This window comes from Salmo salar, chromosome 22 (assembly GCF_965601325.2).
Source record: "Salmo salar chromosome 22, fSalSal1, whole genome shotgun sequence".
Taxonomy (NCBI): Eukaryota; Metazoa; Chordata; class Actinopteri; order Salmoniformes; family Salmonidae; genus Salmo; species Salmo salar.
Window position 1 is genome coordinate 60230927 of NC_138312.1, and position 26381 is coordinate 60257307.

Sequence of the window (26381 nt, forward strand, 5' to 3'; positions counted from 1 at the left end):
TGTCCTCTTCTCCTCCCCTCCCCTCTCTCCCCTGCTTGTCCTCTTCTCCTCCCCTCCCCTCGCTCCCCTGCTTGTCCTCTTCTCCTCCCCTCCCCTCGCTCCCCTGCTTGTCCTCTTCTCCTCCCCTCCCCTCGCTCCCCTGCTTGTCCTCTTCTCCTCCCCTCCCATCTCTCTGCCTTGGTGGAGATCAGGAGAAACTCTCTAAATAGGAGTGGATGTATTGATGATAGATGGACAGTAAGGCTGAGGCAGCAGACCTCACTGTGGATCAGCACATATATGTTTTTATTAACTACTACACTAAGGGATGGTACATTTCATGCTAACATTTATTAATTCATTTGTGTTGGGAGCTCATTATCAGTTTTTTAAGTTAGAACGTTAGCAAGCTAAATGTCCCTTACCTTGAGCTAAGAGCTCCTGGGGGCATGTAAGCTAAATGTCCCTTACCTTGAGCTAAGAGCTCCTGGGGGCATGTAAGCTAAATGTCCCTTACCTTGAGCTAAGAGCTCCTGGGGGCATGTAAGCTAAATGTCCCTTACCTTGAGCTAAGAGCTCCTGGGGGCATGTAAGCTAAATGTCCCTTACCTTGAGCTAAGAGCTCCTGGGGGCATGTAAGCTAAATGTCCCTTACCTTGAGCTAAGAGCTCCTGGGGGCATGTAAGCCCTCGTGGGGCATTTAAGCCCTGAACAATGCCTGACAGGCAGCCGTGTCTCCCAGGAGGTGTGACACCCCCAAGACCACAGCCAATCGCATGCAGGCAACAACACAGCTAGTCTTATGAGTGAGCGAACTCATTTTAGTTAGGTAGTCATATTAGCTCTCTATCTATGCTGGTTGTTAGCATGCATAACTGATAGGCATATAATTGTAAGGGACACTCCATGTTTTACATTTACATTTTAGTCATTTAGCAGACGCTCTTATCCAGAGCAACTTACAGTAGTGAATGCATACATTTCATACATTTTTTTTCTTCCCCCCCATACTGGTCCCCCGTGGGAATCGAACCCACAACCCTGGCGTTGCAAACACCATGCTCTACCAACTGAGCCACACGGGACTACTAGATAGTATTCACATGTACAGAGTGGGTGAGCTCCATTGCTGGCAGGCTGATCAGATTCAGTAGAAGCCTCAGAGGCTGATAAATCAGGATTGTGCCTTGTAAGCGGTTTCATAGGTAAAGCTCCTTGAAGACAGATTAGCAGTCAAAGTGCTTTTAATATGCAGATGCATATCTGATCCAGGGCGAAGCTCGATTCCTGGCAGGCTGATCAGATTCAACAGCAGCCTCGTAGGCTGATTAAATCAGGATGGTGCTGGATAAAATGCCCTACGAGCGCATTGGGATCACAGGGCTCCTCGATGAGGTGGCTACTTTTGGATGATCTCGTGATAACGACAAAACGTTTGTTACGTAGTGAGAAGTCGTGATCTTGAAATAACAAAGGAATTACATTTTTTTTTACAAATTACGTACCATGGTGTTAGGCAGAGCAGAACCCTGTTGATGTGAATGGGGCCATGCTCGTACCCTGTTGATGTGAACGGGGCCATGCTCGTACCCTGTTGATGTGAACGGGGCCATGCTCGTACCCCGTTGATGTGAACGGGGCCATGCTCATACCCCGTTGATGTGAACGGGGCCATGCTCGTACCCTGTTGATGTGAATGGGGCCATGCTCATACCCCGTTGATGTGAATGGGGCCATGCTCGTACCCTGTTGATGTGAATGGGGCCATGCTCGTACCCCGTTGATGTGAACGGGGCCATGCTCGTACCCCGTTGATGTGAACGGGGCCATGCTCATACCCCGTTGATGTGAATGGGGCCATGCTCTTACCCTGTTGATGTGAACGGGGCCATGCTCGTACCCTGTTGATGTGAATGGGGCCATGCTCATACCCTGTTGATGTGAATGGGGGGCCATGCTCTTACCCTGTTGATGTGAACGGGGCCATGCTCGTACCCTGTTGATGTGAACGGGGCCATGCTCGTACCCTGTTGATGTGAACGGGGCCATGCTCGTACCCTGTTGATGTGCAATGGGGCCATGCTCTTCCTTCCGTTTCCTTTAGTCCAGGATCAGCGCCTAGTGCTTGTTAACAGCCTGGTAATCTTGGGCGGTATCCAGATTTTCTCATACTGGGATTTACGGTAATACCGGCAAAGCACACAAGGGGCTGCTAAAAACATAACAAAAGCCCATTGAGCCTCTAACAGAATGCAACAACAAAAAAATTGCACAAACTAATAGCCAAATCGCATAGACCCTCTTAATTAAATGCTAATGAGTGAAAACAAACTAATAGCCAAATCGCATAGACCCTCTTAATTAAATGCTAATGAGTGAAAACAAACTAATAGCCAAATCGCGTAGACCCTCTTAATTAAATGCTAATGAGTGAAAGCAAACTAATAGCCAAATCGCGTAGACCCTCTTAATTAAATGCTAATGAGTGAAAACAAACTAATAGCCAAATCGCATAGACCCTCTTAATTAAATGCAAATGAGTGAAAACAAACTAATAGCCAAATCGCATAGACCCTCTTAATTAAATGCTAATGAGTGAAAACAAACTAATAGCCAAATCGCATAGACCCTCTTAATTAAATGCTAATGAGTGAAAACAAACTAATAGCCAAATCGCATAGACCCTCTTAATTAAATGCTAATGAGTGAAAACAAACTAATAGCCAAATCGCATAGACCCTCTTAATTAAATGCTAATGAGTGAAAACAAACTAATAGCCAAATCGCATAGACCCTCTTAATTAAATGCTAATGAGTGAAAACAAACTAATAGCCAAATCGCATAGACCCTCTTTATTAAATGCTAATGAGTGAAAACAAACTAATAGCCAAATTGCATAGACCCTCTTAATTAAATGCTGATGACTGAAAACAAACTAATAGCCAAATCGCATAGACCCTCTTAATTAAATGCTAATGAGTGAAAACAAACTAATAGCCAAATCGCATAGACCCTCTTAATTAAATGCTAATGAGTGAAAACAAACTAATAGCCAAATCGCATAGACCCTCTTAATTAAATGCTAATGAGTGAAAACAAACTAATAGCCAAATCGCATAGACCCTCTTAATTAAATGCTAATGAGTGAAAACAAACTAATAGCCAAATCGCATAGACCCTCTTAATTAAATGCTAATGACTGAAAACAAACTAATAGCCAAATCACATAGACCCTCTTAATTAAATGCTAATGAGTGAAAACAAACTAATTACAAGAACAGAGACTCGACCAATAGATATAGAATGATATTGATTCGCCAGCTCGCTTTACAAACAAACACGTGACTGGCTCAACTTTTCTACGGTTTTTATCATTTTAAATAATAAAGTATCAGCCGATATGAAAATGTATTGAAAAACTAAATAACCCGCTATATGGTATACCGCCTACGACCTGGGAATGTGTTAGGAGCCCTCCATAAGACAGACCAAACAATGACAGCACTCCGTCACCACAGACAGGTAGGCTCGGGGGCAGACAGACAGACAGGTAGGCTGGGGGGCGGTCAGACAGACAGGTAGGCTGGGGGGCAGACAGACAGACAGGTAGGCTGGGGGGGGCGGTCAGACAGACAGACAGGTAGGCTGGGGGGCAGTCAGTCAGACAGACAGGTAGGCTGGGGGGCAGACAGACAGACAGGTAGGCTGGGGGCAGTCAGTCAGACAGACAGACAGGTAGTCTGGGGGGCAGACAGACAGACAGGTAGGCTGGGGGGCAGTCAGACAGACAGACAGACAGACAGACAGACAGGTAGGCTAGGGGGCAGGCAGACAGACAGACAGACAGACAGACAGACAGACAGACAGACAGACAGACAGACAGACAGACAGACAGACTGGGGGGCAGACAGACAGACAGGTAGGCTGGGGGGCGGTCAGACAGACAGACAGGTAGGCTGGGGGGCGGTCAGACAGACAGACAGGTAGGCTGGGGGGCGGTCAGACAGACAGACAGGTAGGCTGGGGGGAGGTCAGACAGACAGACAGGTAGGCTGGGGGGGCGGTCAGACAGGTAGGCTGGGGCGCGGTCAGACAGACAGACAGACAGACAGACAGACAGGATCATATCACGGTTGGTTAAACTAACGTAACTTCTTCTGAAATAAATGTGGTGCAGTTTTGTAGAGATTCTGTGATTCAGGCTCCCGAGTGGCGCAATGGTGACGCCAGGGTCAGCACAGACCCCGGTTCGATCCCGGGCTGTATCACAACCGGCCGTGATCGGGAGTCCCATAGGGCGGCGCACAATTGGCCCAGCGTCGTCCTGGTTAGAGTTTGGCCAATGTAGGCTGTCATGGTAAATAATAATTTGTTCTTAACTGACTTGCCTAGTTAAATAAAGGTTAGATTTTAAAAAATACCTAATGTTTTTTTGGCACATGACAATTGTCCTTTTTTAACCTTGTGAGTGGTTTGTCTCAACAGGAGATAGCCTTGCTATCACGTATACACAGTATTCTCTCTTATCTGATTTATTACAGCTTCCAGATTAGTAGTTTAACGCCTCATTGGTGACAGACAGAGGGCAACGTCTAGGGATGTTATGTCATATGGCATAGTTTTACAGTCCTAAACTAACTTGCCCTACAATAAAAGTAGGTGCAGTTTTCCAGCACGAAGTCTGTAGTTCTTCAGATACCCAGGTTAATTCTGGGTAATGACTTCACCTCCACTCTGCTGCTGTACCTGAACAAGTAGTGTGTTACTGATTTAGGTATATTTGATTGATGTGGCATTACCATGGAGCCCTGTGTGTGTGTGTGTGTGTGTGTGTGTGTGTGTGTGGGTGTGTGTGCGCGCCTGTGCGTGTGTATGCGCGTGTGTGTGTGTTTATGTGTGTGCACCAACTTCTGTTTCTCGTTCTCTCAATTCAAAATGTGTTTTATTCGTCACAACAGGACTAACTAAATGTGTTTTATTCGTCACAACAGGACTAACTAAATGCAGAGAGGAAGAAAATAGAGAAATAATACAACAGTAAAACGTGTAATTATAGATACACAATGAGTGACGATAACTTGGCACTGAGTTCTCAAAACATTAGGAACATCTGCTCTTTCCATGACAGAGGGTAGTGCGTATGGCCCAGCACATCACTGGGGGCCAAGCTTCCTGCCATCCAGGACCTCTATACCAAGCTTCCTGCCATCCAGGACCTTTATACCAAGCTTCCTGCCATCCAGGACCTCTATACCAAGCTTCCTGCCATCCAGGACCTCTATACCAAGCTTCCTGCCATCCAGGACCTCTATACCAAGCTTCCTGCCATCCAGGACCTCTATACCAAGCTTCCTGCCATCCAGGACCTCTATACCAAGCTTCCTGCGATCCAGGACCTCTATACCAAGCTTCCTGCCATCCAGGACCTCTATACCAAGCTTCCTGCCATCCAGGACCTCTATACCAAGCTTCCTGCCATCCAGGACCTCTATACAAAGCTTCCTGCCATCCAGGACCTCTATACCAGGCGGTGTCAGAGGAAAGCCCAAAAAATTGTCATAGACTCCAGACATCCAAGTCATAGACTGTTCTCTCTGCTTCCGCACGGCAAGCGGTAACGGAGGGTAAAGTCCAGGACCAAAAGGCTCCTGAACAGCTTCTACCCCCAAGCCATAAGACTGCTGAACAATTAATCAAATGGCCACCGGACTATTTACATTGACCCCCCCCCCCCCCTCCATTTGTTTTGTACACTGTTGGTTAAGGGCTTGTAAGTAAGCATTTCACGGCAAGGTCTACACTTGTTGTATTCGGTGCATCTGACCATTTTTTTTTTTTGACAGACTGACCAGGTGATTACAGGTGAAAGCTATGATCCCTTATTGATGTCACTTGTTAAATCCACTTCAATCAGTGTAGATGAAGGGGAGGAGACATGGTTAAATAACGATTTTTAAGCCTTGAGATAATTGAGACATGGATTGTGTATGTGTGTCATTCAGAGGGTGAAGGGGCAAGACAAAAGATTTAAGTGCCTTTGAACGGGGTATGGTAGTAGGTGCCAGACGCACCGGTTTGAGTCAAGAACTGCAACGCTGCTGGGTTTTTCATGCTCAACAGTTTCCCATGTGTACCAAGAATGGTCCACCACCCAAAGGACATCCAGCCAACTTGACACAACTGTGGGGAAGCATTGGAGTCAACATTGGCCAGGATCCCTGTGGAACGGCTTTCAACACCTTGTAGAGTCCATTTCCTAACAAATTGAGGCTGTTCTGAGGGCAAAAGGGAATGCAACTCAATATCAGGAAGTTGTTCCTAATGTTTTGTACACTCAGTGTACAAGGGGTACCAGTGCTGAGTCAATGTGCAGGGGTATGAGTTAATTGAGGTAGATGTACGTATAACTAGGAATAAACAGTAGCAGCAGCAGTGATGAGTCAAAGTTGGTGCAAAAGGGTCAATGCAGTTAGTCCAGGTAGCTATTTGGTTAACTATTTAGCAGTCTTATGGCTTAGGGTTAGAAGTTGTTCACGGTCCTGCTGGTTCCAGACTTGGTGCATCGGTACCGCTTGTCGTGTGGTGGCAGAGAGAACAGTCTATGACTTCTGTGGCTGGAGTCTTTGACAATTTTTAGAGCCTTCCTCTGGTATCGAGGTCCTGGGTGGCATGGAGTACAGCCCCTGTGATGTACTGGGCCGTAAACACTACCCTCTGTAGCGCGTACGGCAGTCAAATGCCAGGCGGTTTGTCATACCAGGCGGTTTGCCATACCAGGCGGTTTGCCATACCAGGTGGTTTGCCATATCAGGCGGTGTTGCAGCCAGTCCAGTGGCACCATTTACAGCATCTTTAGAACTGTTTGAGGATCTGAGGGCCCATGCCAAGTCTTTTCAGCCTCCTGAGAGTGAATAGGCGTTGTCGTGCCCTCTCCACGACTGTTGGTGTGTTTGGACCATGATAGATCCTTAGGGAGTTGTACATCGACCCCCTCCACTACAGCCCCGTTGGTGCTCGTCCCTGTAGTCCAGGATCAGCTCATTTGTCTTGCTAATGTTGATTGAGAGGTTGTTGTCATGACACCACACTGTCAGGTCACTGACATCCTCCTTATAGGTTGTGTCATCGTTGTCGGTGTTCAGGCCTACCGCCGTCTTGTCTTGTCGGCAAACGTAATGATGGTGTTTGAGTGATGCGTGGCCACACAGTCGTGGGTGAACAGGAAGCACGGGAGGGGACTTAAGCACACACCCCTGAGGGGCCCCACGTGTTGAGGGTCTCCGTGGCAGATGTGTTGCTACCTACCCTCACCACCTGGGGGCAGCCCGTCAGGAAGTCCAGGATACAGTTGCAGAGGGAGGTGTTCAGTCCCAGGGTCCTTAGCTCAGTGATGAGCTTGGATGGCACTGTGGTGTTGAACGGTGAGCTGTAAGTCAATGCACAGCATTCTCACGTAGGTGTTCCTTTTGTCCAAGTAGGACAAAAGGGTAGTGTGGAGTACAATAGAGATTGCATCATCTGGATCTTTTGTGGAGGTATGCAAATTGGGTCCAGGGTGTCTGGGATGATGGTGTTGATGTGAGCCATGACCAGCCTTTCAAAGCATTTCATGGCTACAGATGTGAATGCTAGACGAGTTACCTTAGTGTTCTTGGGCACAGGGACTATGGTGGTCTGCTTGAAACATGTAGGTATTACAGACTGAGTCAGGGACATGTTGAAAATGTCAGTGACGAGACTTGCCATCTGATCAGTGCATGCTCTTAGTACGCGTCCTGGTAATCCACCTGGCCCCGCGGTCTTGTTAATGTTAACATGTTTAAAGGTCTTACTCACATTAGCTACAGAGAGCGAGATAACAGTCGTCCGGAACAGCTGGTGCTCTCATGCTTGGTTCAGTGTTGATTGCCTCGAAGCGAGCATAGAAGGCATTTAGCTCATCTGCTGGGCTTGCGTCACTGGACAGCTCGCGGCTGCGTTTCCCAATGTAATCCGTGATAGTTTGCGAGCCCTGTCACATCCGACGAGCGTCAGAGCTGGTGGGGTAGGATTTGATCTTAGTCCTGTATTGATGCTTTGCCTGCTTGATGGCATAGCAGGAATTTTTTATTAGCGTCCTGGTTAGTGTCCCGTCCTTGGAAGCGGCAGCTATAGCCTTTAGCTCAGTGCGGATGTTGCCTGTAATCCATGGCTTCTGGTTGGGAAATGTATGTACTGTCACTTTGGGGATGGCACCGTCGATGCACTTATTAATGAAACTGGTGACTGATGTGGTAAACTCCTCAATACCATCAGATAAGTCCCGGAACACATTCCATAGTCTGTGCTCGCAAAACAGTTAGATTTGCCAAATGGAGGGTGAGGGAGAGCTTTGTATGTGTCTCTGTATGTGTGTGGAGTAAAGGTGTGAATGAAACAATGGTGACAGACAGAGGGCAACATCTAGGGATGTTGTATCGTGTGTGTTGACGTGGCAATACCCTGCAGCCGTGTGTGTGTGTGTGTGTGTGTGTGTGTGTGTGTGTGTGTGTGTGTGTGTGTGTGTGTGTGTGTGTGTGTGTGTGTGTGTGTGTGTGTGTGTGTGTTAGCTGCAACCCGACCCTTCATTCTGGGGCTGGGCTGCACCTAGTTCTCTCTCTGGTTTCTATTATGGTGTTAGTCAGTCAGGGCAGACCTGGGCCCTCGGGCTTAGGGGTGAGGGACACATGAAAACAAGCAACCTTTGTCACAAAACCCTGTAACGTGGAAACGAGGGTAATATTTCCCTCCCTAGTCAGATCAGCAGCAAAACCATGAAAATGTAGACTTGTTGAATTGTAAAACAAACTGCTCTGTGTTGTTGACTGGAGTTCAGACGACAGGCAGCGGGGCCATTTTCTCCTTCTCAAAACAAAGAGCCCTTATCCTGTCAGTCAGACGGCTGTGGGCTGGAAGCCTGCTACTGCCCGTCTCTCTCCCTCTGTCGTGTTCCCTGCTGCAGTTACTCTCCTGTTAGCTGTCCCTGTCTGTCTGCATGAGCTCCATGACTACAGCTTTAGCCCCACGACTACAGCGCCACGACTACAGCTTTAGCCCCACGACTACAGCGCCACGACTACAGTGCCACGACTACAGCTTTAGCCCCACGACTACAGCACCACGACTACAGCTTTAGCCCCGACTACAGCGCCACAACTACAGCTTTAGCCCCACGACTACAGCTTTAGCCCCCGACTACAGCGCCACAACTACAGCTTTAGCCCCCGACTACAGCGCCACAACTACAGCTTTAGCCCCACGACTACAGCGCCACGACTACAGCTTTAGCCCCACGACTACAGCGCCACGACTACAGCTTTAGCCCCACGACTACAGCGCCACGACTACAGCTTTAGCCCCACGACTACAGCGCTACAGCTTTAGCCTCATGACTACAGCGCCACAACTACAGCTTTAGCCCCACGACTACAGCGCCACGACTACAGCTTTAGCCCCACGACTACAGCTTTAGCCCCACGACTACAGCTCCACGACTACAGCTTTAGCACCACGACTACAGCTTTAGCACCACGACTACAGCTTTAGCGCCACGACTACAGCTTTAGCACCACAACTACAGCTTTAGCACCACAACTACAGCTTTAGCACCACGACTACAGCTTTAGCACCACGACTACAGCTTTAGCACCACAACTACAGCTTTAGCACCACGACTACAGCTTTAGCACCACGACTACAGCACCACGACTACAGCTTTAGCACCACGACTACAGCACCACGACTACAGCTTTAGCACCACGACTACAGCTTTAGCACCACGACTACAGCTTTAGCACCACGACTACAGCTTTAGCGCCACGACTACAGCTTTAGCGCCACGACTACAGCTTTAGCGCCACGACTACAGCTTTAGCGCCACGACTACAGCTTTAGCACCACGACTACAGCTTTAGCACCACGACTACAGCGCCACGACTACAGCACCACGACTACAGCTTTAGCGCCACGACTACAGCTTTAGCACCACGACTACAGCTTTAGCACCACGACTACATGAAACGGAGGGCCGAGTACACCCCCATCCACATCAACAGGTGGAGAGCTTCAAGTTCCTCAGTGTCCACATCACTAAGGAGCTATCATGGTCCACACACACCAACACAGTCGTGAAGAGGGCACGACAACGCCCCTTCCCCCCGATGCACCAGTCTGGAACCAACAGGATCCTGAACAGCTTCTACCCCCAAGCTATTAGACTGCTAAATAGTTAGTTAAATAGTTAACCAATAACTACCTGGAATATTTTCATTGACCCTTTTTGCACCAACCTCTTGACTTGTAACTGTTTATTATCTATCCTGTTGCCTAGCCACTTTACCCCTACCTATATGAACATATCTACCTCATGTATATTGTTCTGTCCTTGAGCTGTTCTTGTCTTCTAATGTTTTGTGTGGATTTCTATTTGTCTCTCTGCATTGTTGCGAAGGGCCCGTAAGTAAGTATTTCACTGTTAGTCTACACCTGTTGTTTACAAAGCATGTGACAAATAACATTTGATTTGATGACTTCATCTTCAGCTCCATGACTTTAGCCGTCTTGGTTGAGCTGTGCTGAGTTGCTGTGTAGCAGTGTGCTCGGGTTTGTGGCTAGATCTCTCTCCTCTCCTGTACTGACAGTAAGGAGTAGGAAGGCCTGTATTGTCGCTGGAACTACTGTTGTTGCTGCTGGGGTCTCCACTAACAGTGTGTTATCATGGCTTCCCCCAGCCAACTGGACAGTAGAGAGGAGATGTTCTCATGGCTTCCCCCAGCCAACTGGACAGTAGAGAGGAGATGTTCTCATGGCTTCCCCCAGCCAACTGGACAGTAGAGAGGAGATGTTCTCTCAGTAGAGAGGAGATGTTCTCATGGCTTCCCCCAGCCAACTGGACAGTAGAGAGGAGATGTTCTCATGGCTTCCCCCAGCCAACTGGACAGTAGAGAGGAGATGTTCTCATGGCTTCCCCCAGCCAACTGGACAGTAGAGAGGAGATGTTCTCATGGCTTCCCCCAGCCAACTGGACAGTAGAGAGGAGATGTTCTCATGGCTTCCCCCAGCCAACTGGACAGTAGAGAGGAGATGTTCTCATGGCTTCCCCCAGCCAACTGGACAGTAGAGAGGAGATGTTCTCATGGCTTCCCCCAGCCAACTGGACAGTAGAGAGATGTTCTCATGGCTTCCCCCAGCCAACTGGACAGTAGAGAGGAGATGTTCTCATGGCTTCCCCCAGCCAACTGGACAGTAGAGAGATGTTCTCATGGCTTCCCCAGCCAACTGGACAGTAGAGAGGAGATGTTCTCATGGCTTCCCCAGCCAACTGAACAGTAGAGAGGAGATATTCTCATGGCTTCCCCCAGCCAACTGGACAGTAGAGAGGAGATGTTCTCATGGCTTCCCCCAGCCAACTGAACAGTAGAGAGGAGATGTTCTCTCAGTAGAGAGGAGATGTTCTCATGGCTTCCCCCAGCCAACTGGACAGTAGAGAGGAGATGTTCTCATGGCTTCCCCCAGCCAACTGGACAGTAGAGAGGAGATGTTCTCATGGCTTCCCCCAGCCAACTGGACAGTAGAGAGGAGATGTTATCATGGCTTCCCCAGCCAACTGGACAGTAGAGAGGAGATGTTCTCATGGCTTCCCCCAGCCAACTGGACAGTAGAGAAGAGATGTTCTCTCAGTAGAGAGGAGATGTTCTCATGGCTTCCCCCAGCCAACTGGACAGTAGAGAGGAGATGTTCTCATGGCTTCCCCCAGCCAACTGGACAGTAGAGAGGAGATGTTCTCATGGCTTCCCCCAGCCAACTGGACAGTAGAGAGGAGATGTTCTCTCAGTAGAGAGGAGATGTTCTCAAAGCCTTTGCTTGGAAGTGTACTTCGCCAGACTGCCATATTGCATCTCCATCCCAAAGCCCTTGCTTGGAAGTGTACTTCGCCAGACTGCCAAGAACCTTGCCCTCATCCAGGCCAAGGTGGCGAGACACAGTAGTGATGACACCATAGGTCTTGTTGATATCTGCACTAGACAGGATGCTCTTGCCATTATACTCGGGGTCCAACATGTAAGCTGCGGCGTGTATGGGCTTCAGGCAGAAGTCTTCACGCTTTTTGATGTATTTCAGAACTGCAGTTTTCTCTGCTTGGAGTAACAGTGAAGTGGGCAGGGCAGTATGGATTTATTCTCTTACATCTGCAAGCAGAGTCTGAACATCAGACCTTTTTTGGAACAACCATTATTTCTGTTTTACTGAAATGTTATTTCAGGGCCCAGGTCTGACAGAATCTGTGCAGAAATCTAGGTGCTGCAGATCATCAGCAAACCGTAGACATGCGACTTCAGATTCTAGTAGGGTGAGGCCGGGTGCTGCAGACTGTTCTAGTGCCCTCGCCAATTCATTGATATATATATATATATATGTTGAAGAGGGTGGGGCTTAAACTGCATCCCTGTCTCACCCCACGGCCCTGTGGAAAGAAATGTGTGTGTCTTTTGCCAATTTTAACAGCACACTTGTTGTTTGTGTACATGGCCTTGGGATGTCATATATGTTTCCCCCCCAACACCACTTTCCATCAATTTGTATAGCAGATCCTCATGCCAAATTGAGCCAAAAGCTTTTTGGAAATCAACAAAGCATGAGAATACTTTTTGCCTTTTGTTTTTTTGTCAATTACCGTGTGGTCTGCCGTACGGTAATTTGGTAAAAAGCCAATTTGACATTTGCTCAGTACATTGTTTTCACTTTGGAAAATGTACGAGTCTGCTGTTAATGATGATAACGTAGAGGATTTTCCCAGGTGGGCCAACTGGGGTTGTTGTTGAACTGAATATAGATGGGCCAACTGGGGTTGTTGAACTGAATATAGATGGGCCAACTGGGGTTGTTGTTGAACTGAATATAGATGGGCCAACTGGGGTTGTTGTAGAACTGAATATAGATGGGTCAACTGGGGTTGTTGTTGAACTGAATATAGATGGGCCAACTGGGGTTGTTGTTGAACTGAATATAGATGGGCCAACTGGGCTTGTTGTTGAACTGAATATAGATGGGCCAACTGGGCTTGTTGTTGAACTGAATATAGATGGGCCAACTGGGGTTGTTGTAGAACTGAATATAGATGGGTCAACTGGGGTTGTTGTTGAACTGAATATAGATGGGCCAACTGGGGTTGTTGTAGAACTGAATATAGATGGGTCAACTGGGGTTGTTGTTGAACTGAATATAGATGGGCCAACTGGGGTTGTTGTTGAACTGAATATAGATGGGTCAACTGGGGTTGTTGTAGAACTGAATATAGATGGGCCAACTGGGGTTGTTGTTGAACTGAATATAGATGGGCCAACTGGGGTTGTTGTTGAACTGAATATAGATGGGCCAACTGGGGTTGTTGTTGAACTGAATATAGATGGGTCAACTGGGGTTGTTGTAGAACTGAATATAGATGGGTCAACTGGGGTTGTTGTTGAACTGAATATAGATGGGCCAACTGGGGTTGTTGTTGAACTGAATATAGATGGGCCAACTGGGGTTGTTGTTGAACTGAATATAGATGGGTCAACTGGGGTTGTTGTAGAACTGAATATAGATGGGCCAACTGGGGTTGTTGTTGAACTGAATATAGATGGGTCAACTGGGGTTGTTGTAGAACTGAATATAGATGGGTCAACTGGGGTTGTTGTAGAACTGAATATAGATGGGTCAACTGGGGTTGTTGTTGAACTGAATATAGATGGGCCAACTGGGGTTGTTGTTGAACTGAATATAGATGGGCCAACTGGGGTTGTTGTTGAACTGAATATACAGCATTAGCTCTTTATCAGAGAGGGATTGGAAGGTTCCAGAAGACCATCTAAATGCAGTGTAGCGGTTTGGGACCTGCAGAGCCCTGTGGTTTGTATGACGCTGGCAGTATAGCAGGAGCAATGTTCATAACCTGTGGTTCTCCCTCTTCTACTCCCCCTGGGTATAGGTGTGTGTGTGTGTGTGTGTGTGTGTGTGTGTGTGTGTGTGTGTGTGTGTGTGTGTGTGTGTGTGTGTGTGTGTGTGTGTGTGTGTGTGTGTGTGTGTGTGTGTGTGTGTGTGTGTGTGTGTGTGTGTGTGTGTGTGTGTGTGTGTGTGTGAACCTGTGGTTGTGCCTCCCTCCCTCCAGCCTGATTCTTCCCAGATGTTTCCTGTGAGACTGCAAGGTCACACACACACAGTGAGAGAGAGAGAGGCTCCACTTACTCAGTGAGTTGAAGCAGAAATATAAACCAAACCCAGCCCATCAACAGTTGTGGGGTTTCTTCTCAAACAAACGACACTGAAACACAATTGTGAGAAAAAGCTCTGGGGTTTTATTGCTCCCTAGGCCATTTTCACACACAAGACACTCTCTTTGCCTCTGAATAAAGTATTCTAGCTAACTAACATTGTTCTCTTATGAAGTGCAGTCCAACCCTATATCTGTCAGCAAGAGAGGGTAACAATTCAACAGTCATCTATGAGTGAACAAACAGGAACTTGTAAAATGAATCACTTTGCTGTTCTATGAGAGGCGTGATGAATAACTTAACAACTATAAAGACCAGTGGACTTTCGGGGTTTTCTCAGACTGTCAGGAAAGTAGTTAGTGTAACTAAAGAACTACAAAGCAACGTAGTCACATTAACATATGGGTTAGTATTCTGTCACATTAACATATGGGTTAGTATTCTGTCACATTAACATATGGGTTAGTATTCTGTCACATTAACATATGGGTTAGTATTCTGTCACATTAACATATGGGTTAGTATTCTGTCACATTAACATATAGGTTAGTATTCTGTCACATTAACATATGGGTTAGTATTCTGTCACATTAACATATGGGTTAGTATTCTGTCACATTAACATATGGGTTAGTATTCTGTCACATTAACATATGGGTTAGTATTCTGTCACATTAACATATGGGTTAGTATTCTGTCACATTAACATATGGGTTAGTATTCTGTCACATTAACATATGGGTTAGTATTCTGTCACATTAACATATGGGTTAGTATTCTGTCACATTAACATATAGGTTAGTATTCTGTCACATTAACATATAGGTTAGTATTCTGTCACATTAACATATGGGTTAGTATTCTTTCTCAACATAGTCACATTAACATATGGGTTAGTATTCTGTCACATTAACATATGGGTTAGTATTCTGTCTCAACATAGTCACATTAACATATGGGTTAGTATTCTGTCTCAGCATAGTCACATTAACATATGGGTTAGTATTCTGTCACATTAACATATGGGTAAGTATTCTGTCTCAGCATAGTCACATTAACATATGGGTTAGTATTCTGTCACATTAACATATGGGTTAGTATTCTGTCTCAACGTAGTCACATTAACATATGGGTTAGTACCCTGTCTCAGCATAGTCACATTAACATATGGGTTAGTACTCTTGTCTCAGCGTAGTGACATTAACATATGGGTCAGTATTCTGTCTCAACGTAGTCACATTAACATATGGGTTAGTATTCTGTCTCAGCGTAGTCACATTAACATATGGGTCAGTATTCTGTCTCAACATAGTCACATTAACATATGGGTTAGTATTCTGTCTCAACATAGTCACATTAACATATGGGTTAGTATTCTGTCTCAGCATAGTCACATTAACATATGGGTTAGTATTCTGTCTCAGCATAGTCACATTAACATATGGGTTAGTATTCTGTCTCAGCATAGTCACATTAACATATGGGTTAGTATTCTGTCACATTAACATATGGGTTAGTATTCTGTCTCAGCATAGTCACATTAACATATGGGTTAGTATTCTGTCACATTAACATATGAGTTAGTATTCTGTCACATTAACATATGGGTTAGTATTCTGTCTCAACGTAGTCACATTAACATATGGGTTAGTACTCTGTCTCAGCATAGTCACATTAACATATGCATTAGTATTCTGTCACATTAACATATGGGTTAGTATTCTGTCTCAACGTAGTCACATTAACATATGGGTTAGTACTCTGTCTCAGCATTGTTCATTAACATATGGGTTAGTATTCTGTCACATTAACATATGGGTTAGTATTCTGTCTCAATGTAGTCACATTAACATATGGGCTAGTACTCTGTCTCAGCATTGTTCATTAACATATGGGTTTGTACTCTGTCTCAGCATTGTTCATTAACATATGGGTTTGTACTCTGTCTCAGCATTGTTCATTAACATATGGGTTAGTACTCTGTCACATTAACATATGGGTTAGTACTCTGTCTCAGCATTGTTCATTAACATATGGGTTAGTACTCTGTCTCAGCATTGTTCATTAACATATGGGCTAGTACTCTGTCTCAGCATTGTTCATTAACATATGGGTTAGTACTCTGTCACATTAACATATGGCTTAGTATTCTGTCACATTAACATATGGCTTAGTATTCTGTCACATTAACATATGGGTTAGTACTCTGTCACATTAACATATGGGTTAGTACTCTGTCTCAGCATTGTTCATTAACATGGGTTAGTACTCTGTCTCATTAACATATGGGTTAGTACTCTGTCACATTAACATATGGGTTAGTACTCTGTCTCAGCATTGTTCATTAACATGGGTTAGTACTCTGTCTCATTAACATATGGGTTAGTACTCTGTCACATTAACATATGGGTTAGTACTCTGTCTCAGCATTGTTCATTAATATATGAGTTTGTACTCTGTCTCAGCATTGTTCATTAACATATGGGTTAGTATTCTGTCACATTAACATATGGGTTAGTACTCTGTCTCATTAACATATGGGTTAGTACTCTGTCTCATTAACATATGGGTTAGTACTCTGTCTCATTAACATATGGGTTAGTACTCTGTCTCATTAACATATGGGTTAGTACTCTGTCTCATTAACATATGGGTTAGTACTCTGTCTCATTAACATATGGGTTAGTATTCTGTCTCATTAACATATGGGTTAGTACTCTGTCTCATTAACATATGGGTTAGTACTCTGTCTCATTAACATATGGGTTAGTACTCTGTCTCATTAACATATGGGTTAGTACTCTGTCTCATTAACATATGGGTTAGTATTCTGTCTCATTAACATATGGGTTAGTACTCTGTCTCATTAACATATGGGTTAGTACTCTGTCTCATTAACATATGGGTTAGTACTCTGTCTCATTAACATATGGGTTAGTATTCTGTCTCATTAACATATGGGTTAGTACTCTGTCTCATTAACATATGGGTTAGTATTCTGTCTCATTAACATATGGGCTAGTACGTGGGGTTGACTCAAAGACGGTGACATTAGAACTGCTACAGTAAAACACTGATTAAAGCTGCAGTCTGGGATTTTGGAAGTCACTTAATGGTCGTTTTATATCTTGGTGTTTTTCCCAATCGCAGCTGTAGACCGGAGTGTGTTTTAATGTTGTACCAGAACGTATTACTTCATCATTTATGTGTTGCAGGTTGGTTTTTATTCTGTAATTAATGGATGACTGAATAAAACCTGTGGGTTCTGCCACCACACAACCACTAATAACACCCTGTATATAAGCCAACGTCTAGTAAATAACAGTCATATCCAGGACTACACAGCATCTCACTTTATCTAGTGACTGACCATACATGCAGTGATCTATAGTAATCTCCCAACTCTCGCTTTCTCTCTCTCCGAATGTCTGTCTCTCTCTCACTCTCTCTCTCTCTCTCTGAGTTCAATTCAAAGGTCTTTTTTGGGAAACATATGTTTACATTGCCAAACCAAATGGAATAGACATTGAACAAAAGGGAAATAAGCAAAGGAAACATTAGCAAATATTAGAACAGTTTTAAAATAATATAGACATTTCAAATGTTACATTATTGGCTTTGTACACGGTTGTAACAATGTGCAAGAAGTTGAAGTATGAAAGGGAAAATAAATAAAGGTTGTATTTACAATGTTTGTCTTCCACTGGTTGCCCTTTTCTCATGGCAACGTGCCACATCTTGCTGTTGTGATTACACACTGCGGTATTTCGCCTATTTTCGCCATATTGGAGTTTATCAATGTTTGATTTGTTTTCAAATTCTTGGGGGAAATCTGTGTCTCTAATATGGTCATACATTTGGCAGGAGGTTAGGAAGTGCAGCTCAGTTTCCACCTCATTTTGTGGGCAGTGTGCACATAGCCTGTCTTCTCTTGAGAGCCAAGTCTGCCTTCTGCGGCCTTTCTCAATAGCAAGGCTATGCTCACTGAGTCTGTACCTAGTCAAAGCTTTCCTTAATTTTGGGTCAGTCACGGTGGTCAGGTATTCTGCCACTGTGTACTCTCTGTTTAGGGCCAAATAGCATTCTAGTTCGCTCTGTTATTGATTCTTTCCAGTGTGTCAAATATGTGTGTACATACACATGTGTGTGTGTGTGTGTGTGTGTGTGTGTGTGTGTGTGTGTGTGTGTGTGTGTGTGTGTGTGTGTGTGTATATATATGTATGTGTGTGTATATGTGTGTATATATATATATATACATACATACATACATACATACATACATACATACATACATACATAATGTGTGTGTGTGTGTATATATATATATGTGTGTATGTATACGTGTGTGTGTATACATATGTATGTACAGTGAGGGGGAAAAAGTATTTGATCCCCTGCTGATTTTGTACGTTTGCCCACTGACAAAGAAATGATCAGTCTATAATTTTAATGGTAGGTTTATTTGAACAGTGAGAGACAGAATAACAACAAAAATATCCAGAAAAACGCATGTCAGAAATGTTATAAATTATTTGCATTTTAATGAGGGAAATAAGTATTTGACCCCTTTGCAAAACATGACTTAGTACTTGGTGGTAAAACCCTTGTTGGCAATCACAGAGGTCAGACGTTTCTTGTAGTTGGCCACCAGGTTTGGACACATCTCAGGAGGGATTTTGTCCCACTCCTCTTTGCAGATCTTCTCCAAGTCATTAAGGTTTCGAGGCTGACGTTTGGCAACTCGAACCTTCAGCTCCCTCCACAGATTTTCTATGGGATTAAGGTCTGGAGACTGGCTAGGCCACTCCAGGACCTTAATGTGCTTCTTCTTGAGCCACTCCTTTGTTGCCTTGGCCGTGTGTTTTGGGTCATTGTCATGCTGGAATACCCATCCACGACCCATTTTCAATGCCCTGGCTGAGGGAAGGAGGTTCTCACCCAAGAATTGACGTTACATGGCCCCGTCCATCGTCCCTTTGATGCGGTGAAGTTGTCCTGTCCCCTTAGCAGAAAAACACCCCCAAAGCATAATGTTTCCACCTCCATGTTTGACGGTGGGGATGATGTTTTTGGGGTCATAGGCAGCATTCCTCCTCCTCCAAACACGGCGAGTTGAGTTGATGCCAAAGAGCTCCATTTTGGTCTCATCTGACCACAACACTTTCACCCTGTTGTCCTCTGAATCATTCAGATGTTCATTGGCAAACTTCAGACGGGCATGTATATGTGCTTTCTTGAGCAGGGGGACCTTGCGGGCGCTGTAGGATTTCAGCCCTTCACGGCGTAGTGTGTTACCAATTGTTTTCTTGGTAACTATGGTCCCAGCTGCCTTGAGATCATTGACAAGATTCTCCCGTGTAGTTCTGGGCTGATTCCTCACCGTTCTCATGATCATTGCAACTCCACGAGGTGAGATCTTATATATGTGTGTGTGTGTGTGTGTGTGTTAGAGGGTGGTGCTCAAGCTGCATCCGTGTCTCACCCCACAGATCCAAGGATAGAAATCTGTGTTTTTATTGCTCATTTTATCTGCGCACTTGTTGTTTGTGTACATTTACTTTTTGTCATATGCTTAACCCCCAAAACCGCTTCCCATCCATTTGTATAGCAGACCCTCATGCCAAATTGAGTCAAAGGCGTTATTTTTTATTTATTTTTTTAAAGGGTGTGCAGGGTGTATACGTGGTCTTGTAGTACAGTCATTTTTATTTCTCTCTCTCTCTCTTTCTGAAATTAAATTTAAGATAAACTTCAGAAAATGTCTTACTATTGCTGGTGAGGTCCATTAGGTTTGTGTCTCCAAGCAGTGAAAGGTTTAGTAGAGAACAGTTCTAGTGAAAAGGCTGCTACAACTTGCCCAGATTAGACCTTCTGTTTTCCCTCCCTCCCCCTAGACAGCACCTTGCCAAGTTTGGGAGGCCCCAGCCAGTCTTTCTATTGGTAGGATGCTGGGTTTGGATTCTAGCCACCCCCAGAACCTCCCAGCCTTCCCTATACCCTAGCCAGCCACAGCCCTCCCTGTCCACACCCCATTCACAACCCTCTTTATCAAAACAAATGCAGCTTCATGTTTTCACATGAAGTTGATTTACATACATACATACATCTACCACTTTTCTGTAAAGGTTGGAGTGAAAGGGGGAGGTGATGTTTCTCCTCTTCTGTGGTCTGCTGTTTCAGCTTGCTGGGTGACGTTGAAGAGCCCAGGGAGAAAACCGAGACAGGACATGTTGAGACTCCTCTCTCTAGGGAACACTAATAACATGGAGGGAGTACTCTCAATACTCTACTTACTCTCAGTACTCTACTTACTCTCAGTACTCTACTTAGCTCTACTTAGTCTCAGTACTCTACTTACACTCAGTACTCTCAGTACTCTACTTAGCTCTACTTAGTCTCAGTACTCTACTTAACTCTACTTAGTCTCAGTACTCTACTTAACTCTACTTAGTCTCAGTACTCTACTTACTCTCAATACTCTACTTACTCTCAGTACTCTACTTACTCTCAGTACTCTACTTAGCTCTACTTAGTCTCAGTACTCTACTTACACTCAGTACTCTCAGTACTCTACTTAGCTCTACTTAGTCTCAGTACTCTACTTAACTCTACTTAGTCTCAGTACTCTACTTAACTCTACTTAGTCTCAGTACTCTACTTACCCTCAGTACTCTCAGTACTCTACTTAACTCTACTCTACTTACTCTCAGTACTCTACTTAGCTCTACTTACTCTCAGTACTCTACTTAACTCTACTTAACTCTACTCTACTTACTCTCAGTACTCTACTTAACTCTACTTACTCTCAGTACTCTACTTAACTCTACTTAACTCTGCTCTACTTAATCTCAGTACTCTACTTAACTCTGCTCTACTTACTCTCAGTACTCTACTTAACTCTGCTCTACTTACTCTCAGTACTCTACTTAACTCTGCTCTACTTACCCTCAGTACTCTACTTAACTCTACTTACTCTCAGTACTCTACTTAACTCTACTCTACTTACTCTCAGTACTCTACTTAACTCTGCTCTACTTACTCTCAGTACTCTACTTAACTCTGCTCTACTTACCCTCAGTACTCTACTTAACTCTACTTAACTCTGCTCTACTTACTCTCAGTACTCTACTTAGCTCTACTTAGTCTCAGTACTCTACTTAACTCTACTTACTCTCAGTACTCTACTTAACTCTGCTCGACTTACCCTCAGTACTCTACTTAACTCTGCTCTACTTACTCTCAGTACTCTACTTAACTCTACTCTACTTACTCTCAGTACTCTACTTAACTCTGCTCTACTTACCCTCAGTACTCTACTTAACTCTACTTACTCTCAGTACTCTACTTAACTCTACTCTACTTACTCTCAGTACTCTACTTAACTCTGCTCTACTTACTCTCAGTACTCTACTTAACTCTGCTCTACTTACTCTCAGTACTCTACTTAACTCTACTCTACTTACCCTCAGTACTCTACTTAACTCTGCTCTACTTACTCTCAGTACTCTACTTAACTCTATTAATCCAAACTGGGAGGTTATTTTAATGTAGTGCTAAACATTGACAACAACAAACCCCAGTTTTTGGAAATATTTTCATGGACAGGCTATGGTCTGTATTTGAGCCTCTAGGTGGAACAAATAAGGTGGAACAAACAGAATGCATTATTTTGAGCGCAAGTCAAGTCTCCTCCACCAAACTGAAGCTAGTTGGTGGCTGTTGACTCGTAGGGGCCTGTAGGGAATAGGGTGCCTGTAGGGACTTAGCCTAAAGACAGAGGAAGCATGCTGGGGAGGTGTACTGAGGGAGAAGGCTGAGAGTGTAGACCAGGCCAGTTTACTACTGGTAGAAATACCCTGGAAACTGCAGAAAGTAGGAGAGAGCGGGGGAGAGGAAGGAAGCAGTGCAGTTCATTCTCTCATTGCTAGTGTCACATGTATATACTACCTCTCTCTCTCTCTCTAAACCCCCCTCTCTCTCTCTCTCTCTCTACACCCTTCTCTCTCTCTACACTCTCTCTCTAAACCCCCCTCTCTCTCTCTACACCCTTCTCTCTCTCTACACTCTCTCTCTAAACCCCCCTCTCTCTCTCTACACCCTCCTCTGTCTCTACACTCTCTCTCTAAACCCCCCCTCTCTCTCTCTCTCTCTCTACACCCTCCTCTCTCTACTCTCTCTCTACACTCTCTCTCTCTCCCTCTCTCTCTCTTTACACCTCTCTCTCTACACCTCTCTCTCTCTCTACACCCTCCTCTCTCTCTACTCTCTCTCTCTTTACACCTCTCTCTCTACACCCTCCTCTCTCTCTCTACACTCTCTCTCTACACTCTCTCTCTACACTCTCCTCTCTACACTCTCCTCTCTCTCCCTCTCTTTACACCCTCCTCTCTCTCCCTCTCTCTACACTCTCCCCCTCTCCCTCTCTCTCCCTCTCTCTCTACACCCTCCTCTCTCTCTCTCCCTCTCTCTCTCCACCCCACCCTCAGCTGACCAGATTTGTTATGGTGTGAAATAAAGACGTGTGTGTTGGCTGGGGGGAAGTGGTAGAGGTAACAGTGGACTGACTGCAGATGCTTTCCTCAACACTCTAGTGTTCTAGTTGTTTTGTTGCCTTGTGGAAGAATAGACCTCCTAATTTAGTCACATGTAGCTGTCTGCTAATGGGTCTGTCGTAACATGTATCAATAGGGCTCATTGTTTTCCAATTTAAACGGTGTTTTCCCTTGTTTTTACCCAATCTTAACGTTCCCTTGTATTGTTGTGGTGCTGTTCTGAAATATAGCTGAAGTGGTGTGTGTTAAAGCAGGGAGTTTTCCAACCTCTCCTCGGGGGGAATATTCCACAGCTAGCACACCCGATTTTAACTTGTCAACTAATTAATCAAACCCTTGACTACGTGATTCAGGTGAGTTAGTTCAGGGCTACGACAACATAGTGAAACATCAGGGAGTCCCAGAGGAGAGGTTTTAAAGTAGAGTTGAACATGACCTTGACCTGGTGCAGTATGGGAGTGTTTTAATTATATGAAACCTTTATTTAACTAGGCAAGTCAGTTAAAAACAAATTCTTATTTACGATAATGGCCTACACCGGCCAAACCCGGACGACGCTGTGCCACGTTGTGCCCCAACTTATGGGACTCCCAATCACGGCCGGTTGTGATACAGCCTGGGTTCGAACCAGGGTGTCTGTAGTGACGCCTCAAGCACTGAGACGCAGTGCCTTAGACCGCTGCGCCACTCGGGAGCCCAAAAGAGAGTGTGGAAGTTAATCTGTGGGTATTTGAGCTGGGCAGCCCCTAACTGGGCCTCTTGTCTAAAGGCAGTGGCCAGGAGGAGACTGCTACACAAGGCGGGGCTGGGACACAGACTGCCTGACAGACCGACAGACCGACAGACAGACTGCCTGCCTCCTTGGCTTGTACTGGGAAACACACCACTATAGTGACACTGACATAACACAGGAAATACAGTCAGTTATCAGCTAGGACTTGCTGTAACATGACGACTTGCTGTAACGTGACGACTTGCTGTAACGTGACGACTTCCTGTAATATGACGACATGCTGTAACATGACTTTTAGTGCTGCAGAAATGTTTTGGTACCCTTCCCCAGATCTGTGCCTCGACTCAATCCTGTCTCGGAGCTCTACGGACAATTCCGTCGACCTCATGGCTTGGTTTTTGCTCTGACATGCACTGTCAACTGTGGGACCTTTTATAGACAGGTGTGTGCCTTTCCAAATCATGTCCAATCAATTGAATTTACCACAGCAAATATTTCTAAAAACCAGTTTTTGCTTTGTCATTATGGGGTATTGTGTGTACATAGATTAGGAAAATGCAACAATTTCAAAGATTTGACTGAGTTACAGTTCATACTGTACCAGTGAAACGTTTGGACACACCTTCTCATTTCAGGGTTTTTCTTTATTTGTACTATTTTCTACATTGTAGAGTAATAGTTAACACATCAACACTATGAAATAACACATATGGAATCATATAGTAACCGAAAAAAAGTGTTAAACAAATCAAAATATATTTTACATTCTTCAAAGTTGCCACCCTTTGCCTTGATGACAGCTTTGCAGACTCTTGGAATTCTCTCAACCAGTTTCATGAGGAATGTTTTGCCAACAGTCTTGAAGGAGTTCCCACATATGCTGAGCAATTGTTGGCTGCTTTTCCTTCACTCTGCAGTCCAACTCATCCCAAACCATCATATATTTGTTCAGTGTACATACACTGTGTACAAAAGATTAGCAACACCTGCTCTTTACATGACAGACTTACCAAATGAATCCAGGTGAAAGCTATGATCCCTTATTGATGTCACTTGTTAAATTCCCTTCAAATCAATGTAGATGAAGGGGAGGAGACATGATTAAAGAAGGATTTTTAAGCCTTGAGACAATTGAGACAAGGATTGTTTGTGTGCCATTCAGAGAGTGAATGGGAAAGCCAAAAGATTTAAGTGCCTTTGAACTGGGCATGGTAGTAGGTGCCAGACGCACCGGTTTGTGTCAAGAACTGCACCGCTGCTGGGTTTTTCCACATTGAACAGTTTCCTGTGTGTATCAAGAATGGTGTTTTTTAATTGTATTTTTTTAGGGCATGAAAAAAACGAATGGTGTGTTTGACTCCCTCCCACTATGCCAAGCCCTCTGTATTAATAGCTGTGCTGCTGTGACTACCTGGGGCCCATAGCTGTGCTGCTGTGACTACCTGGGGCCCATAGCTGTGCTGCTGTGACTACCTGGGGCCCATAGCTGTGCTCCATGGCCCTCCCCCTGTTCTCCTTCTTGTTCTCCTTCTTCTCCTCCTCGTACAATCCCCTCTTGTTCTTCTGGGTCCTGTTCACCAGGCACCAAACAGAAGAAAAAACCTCACAGGGAGGGGACAACCTGAGCTCGTTCAATAACAAGTGTAAAAATGTTTTCCGTTGCCCTATTGAATTACCTTTTTCTTCTTCGTCTGTCTTAGAGGGGTTGGAATAAAACAGAAGACAAGTTTCCATTGGACAATAAAAGTTATCATCTTTTTCCTACTCTCACAGAGGCAAGCCTTCCAACGGAAACTATCGTAGTTCCAAGGACCCAAGGGACCGCAGCCGCAGCCCCATAGAGAGAGCCGCCGCCCCCTCCATGGGTCTCCATGGAAACCACCACCTGTACGCCCCCCACCACCACATGCCCAGCCTGGCCATGGACCAGCCTCTCGCCCTGACTAAAAACAACATGGACGCCGCCCGCACTCTCGCCATCTCGCCCACCGTCAGTCCTGTGGAACGCCAGCAGGTAGAGAGAGAGACACACACACACACACACACACACACACACACACACACACAGTCTTTCAAAGCTCAGAACATGCAGGTAAAAAGTTGTCTTCAAACCACATGCAAAAGGCATAAACATGTTTGTGTGTGTGTGTGTGTTTAGAATCGTCCGTCAGTGATAACGTGCGCTCCGGCCAACAACCGTAACTGTAACCTGTCTCACAACGGCTGTTCCAACAACCTGCCTAACAACTATAGCAGGAGACCAGCCAGCAACTGTAAGTACTATACTATGATATATGATACACATTATATGTACATGTATGCTGTAAGTAGCATACTATAGTTCCATATTATACCATACTACTACCAGTACAGAACCACAAGATCTTGCCAACAACAGATGGTCGCCTCGCTTCAAGTCCTTAGGAAACTATGCAGTATTCCGTTTTTTTTAATGTATTATTTCTTACATTGTTACCCCAGGAAATCTTAAGTCTTATTACATACAGCCGGGAAGAACTATTGGACATAAGAGCGATGTCAACTTACCAACATTACGACCAGGAATACGACTTTCCCGAAGAGGATCCTCTGTTCGGACCACCACCCAGGACAGTGGATCTAATCCCAGGAGCCGACCCAAAACAACGTCGATGCAGAAGAGGCAGACTGAGCGGTCTTCTGGTCAGGCTCTGTAGACGGGCACATCACCCACCGCTTCCGAGTATACTACTCGCCAATGTCCAGTCTCTGGACAACAAGGTAGACGAAATTAGAGCAAGGGTTGCCTTCCAGAGAGACATCAGAGATTGTAACATTCTCTGTTTCACGGAAAGATGGATCTCTCG

General features: G+C 45.0%; 1 protein-coding gene across 2 annotated transcripts in view; it reads left to right on the forward strand.

The window, feature by feature from the left end:
- vgll4b (vestigial-like family member 4b) overlaps positions 1 to 26381 on the forward strand; it is a 193842-nt gene that overhangs the window by 151861 nt on the left and 15600 nt on the right. For both annotated transcript variants that reach the window (XM_045705821.2, XM_014168352.3), the window contains 2 exons: positions 25309 to 25549; positions 25694 to 25808. In XM_045705821.2, coding sequence (XP_045561777.1) covers positions 25309 to 25549; positions 25694 to 25808 — 356 coding nt within the window. The remainder of the gene's footprint in view (positions 1 to 25308; positions 25550 to 25693; positions 25809 to 26381) is intronic.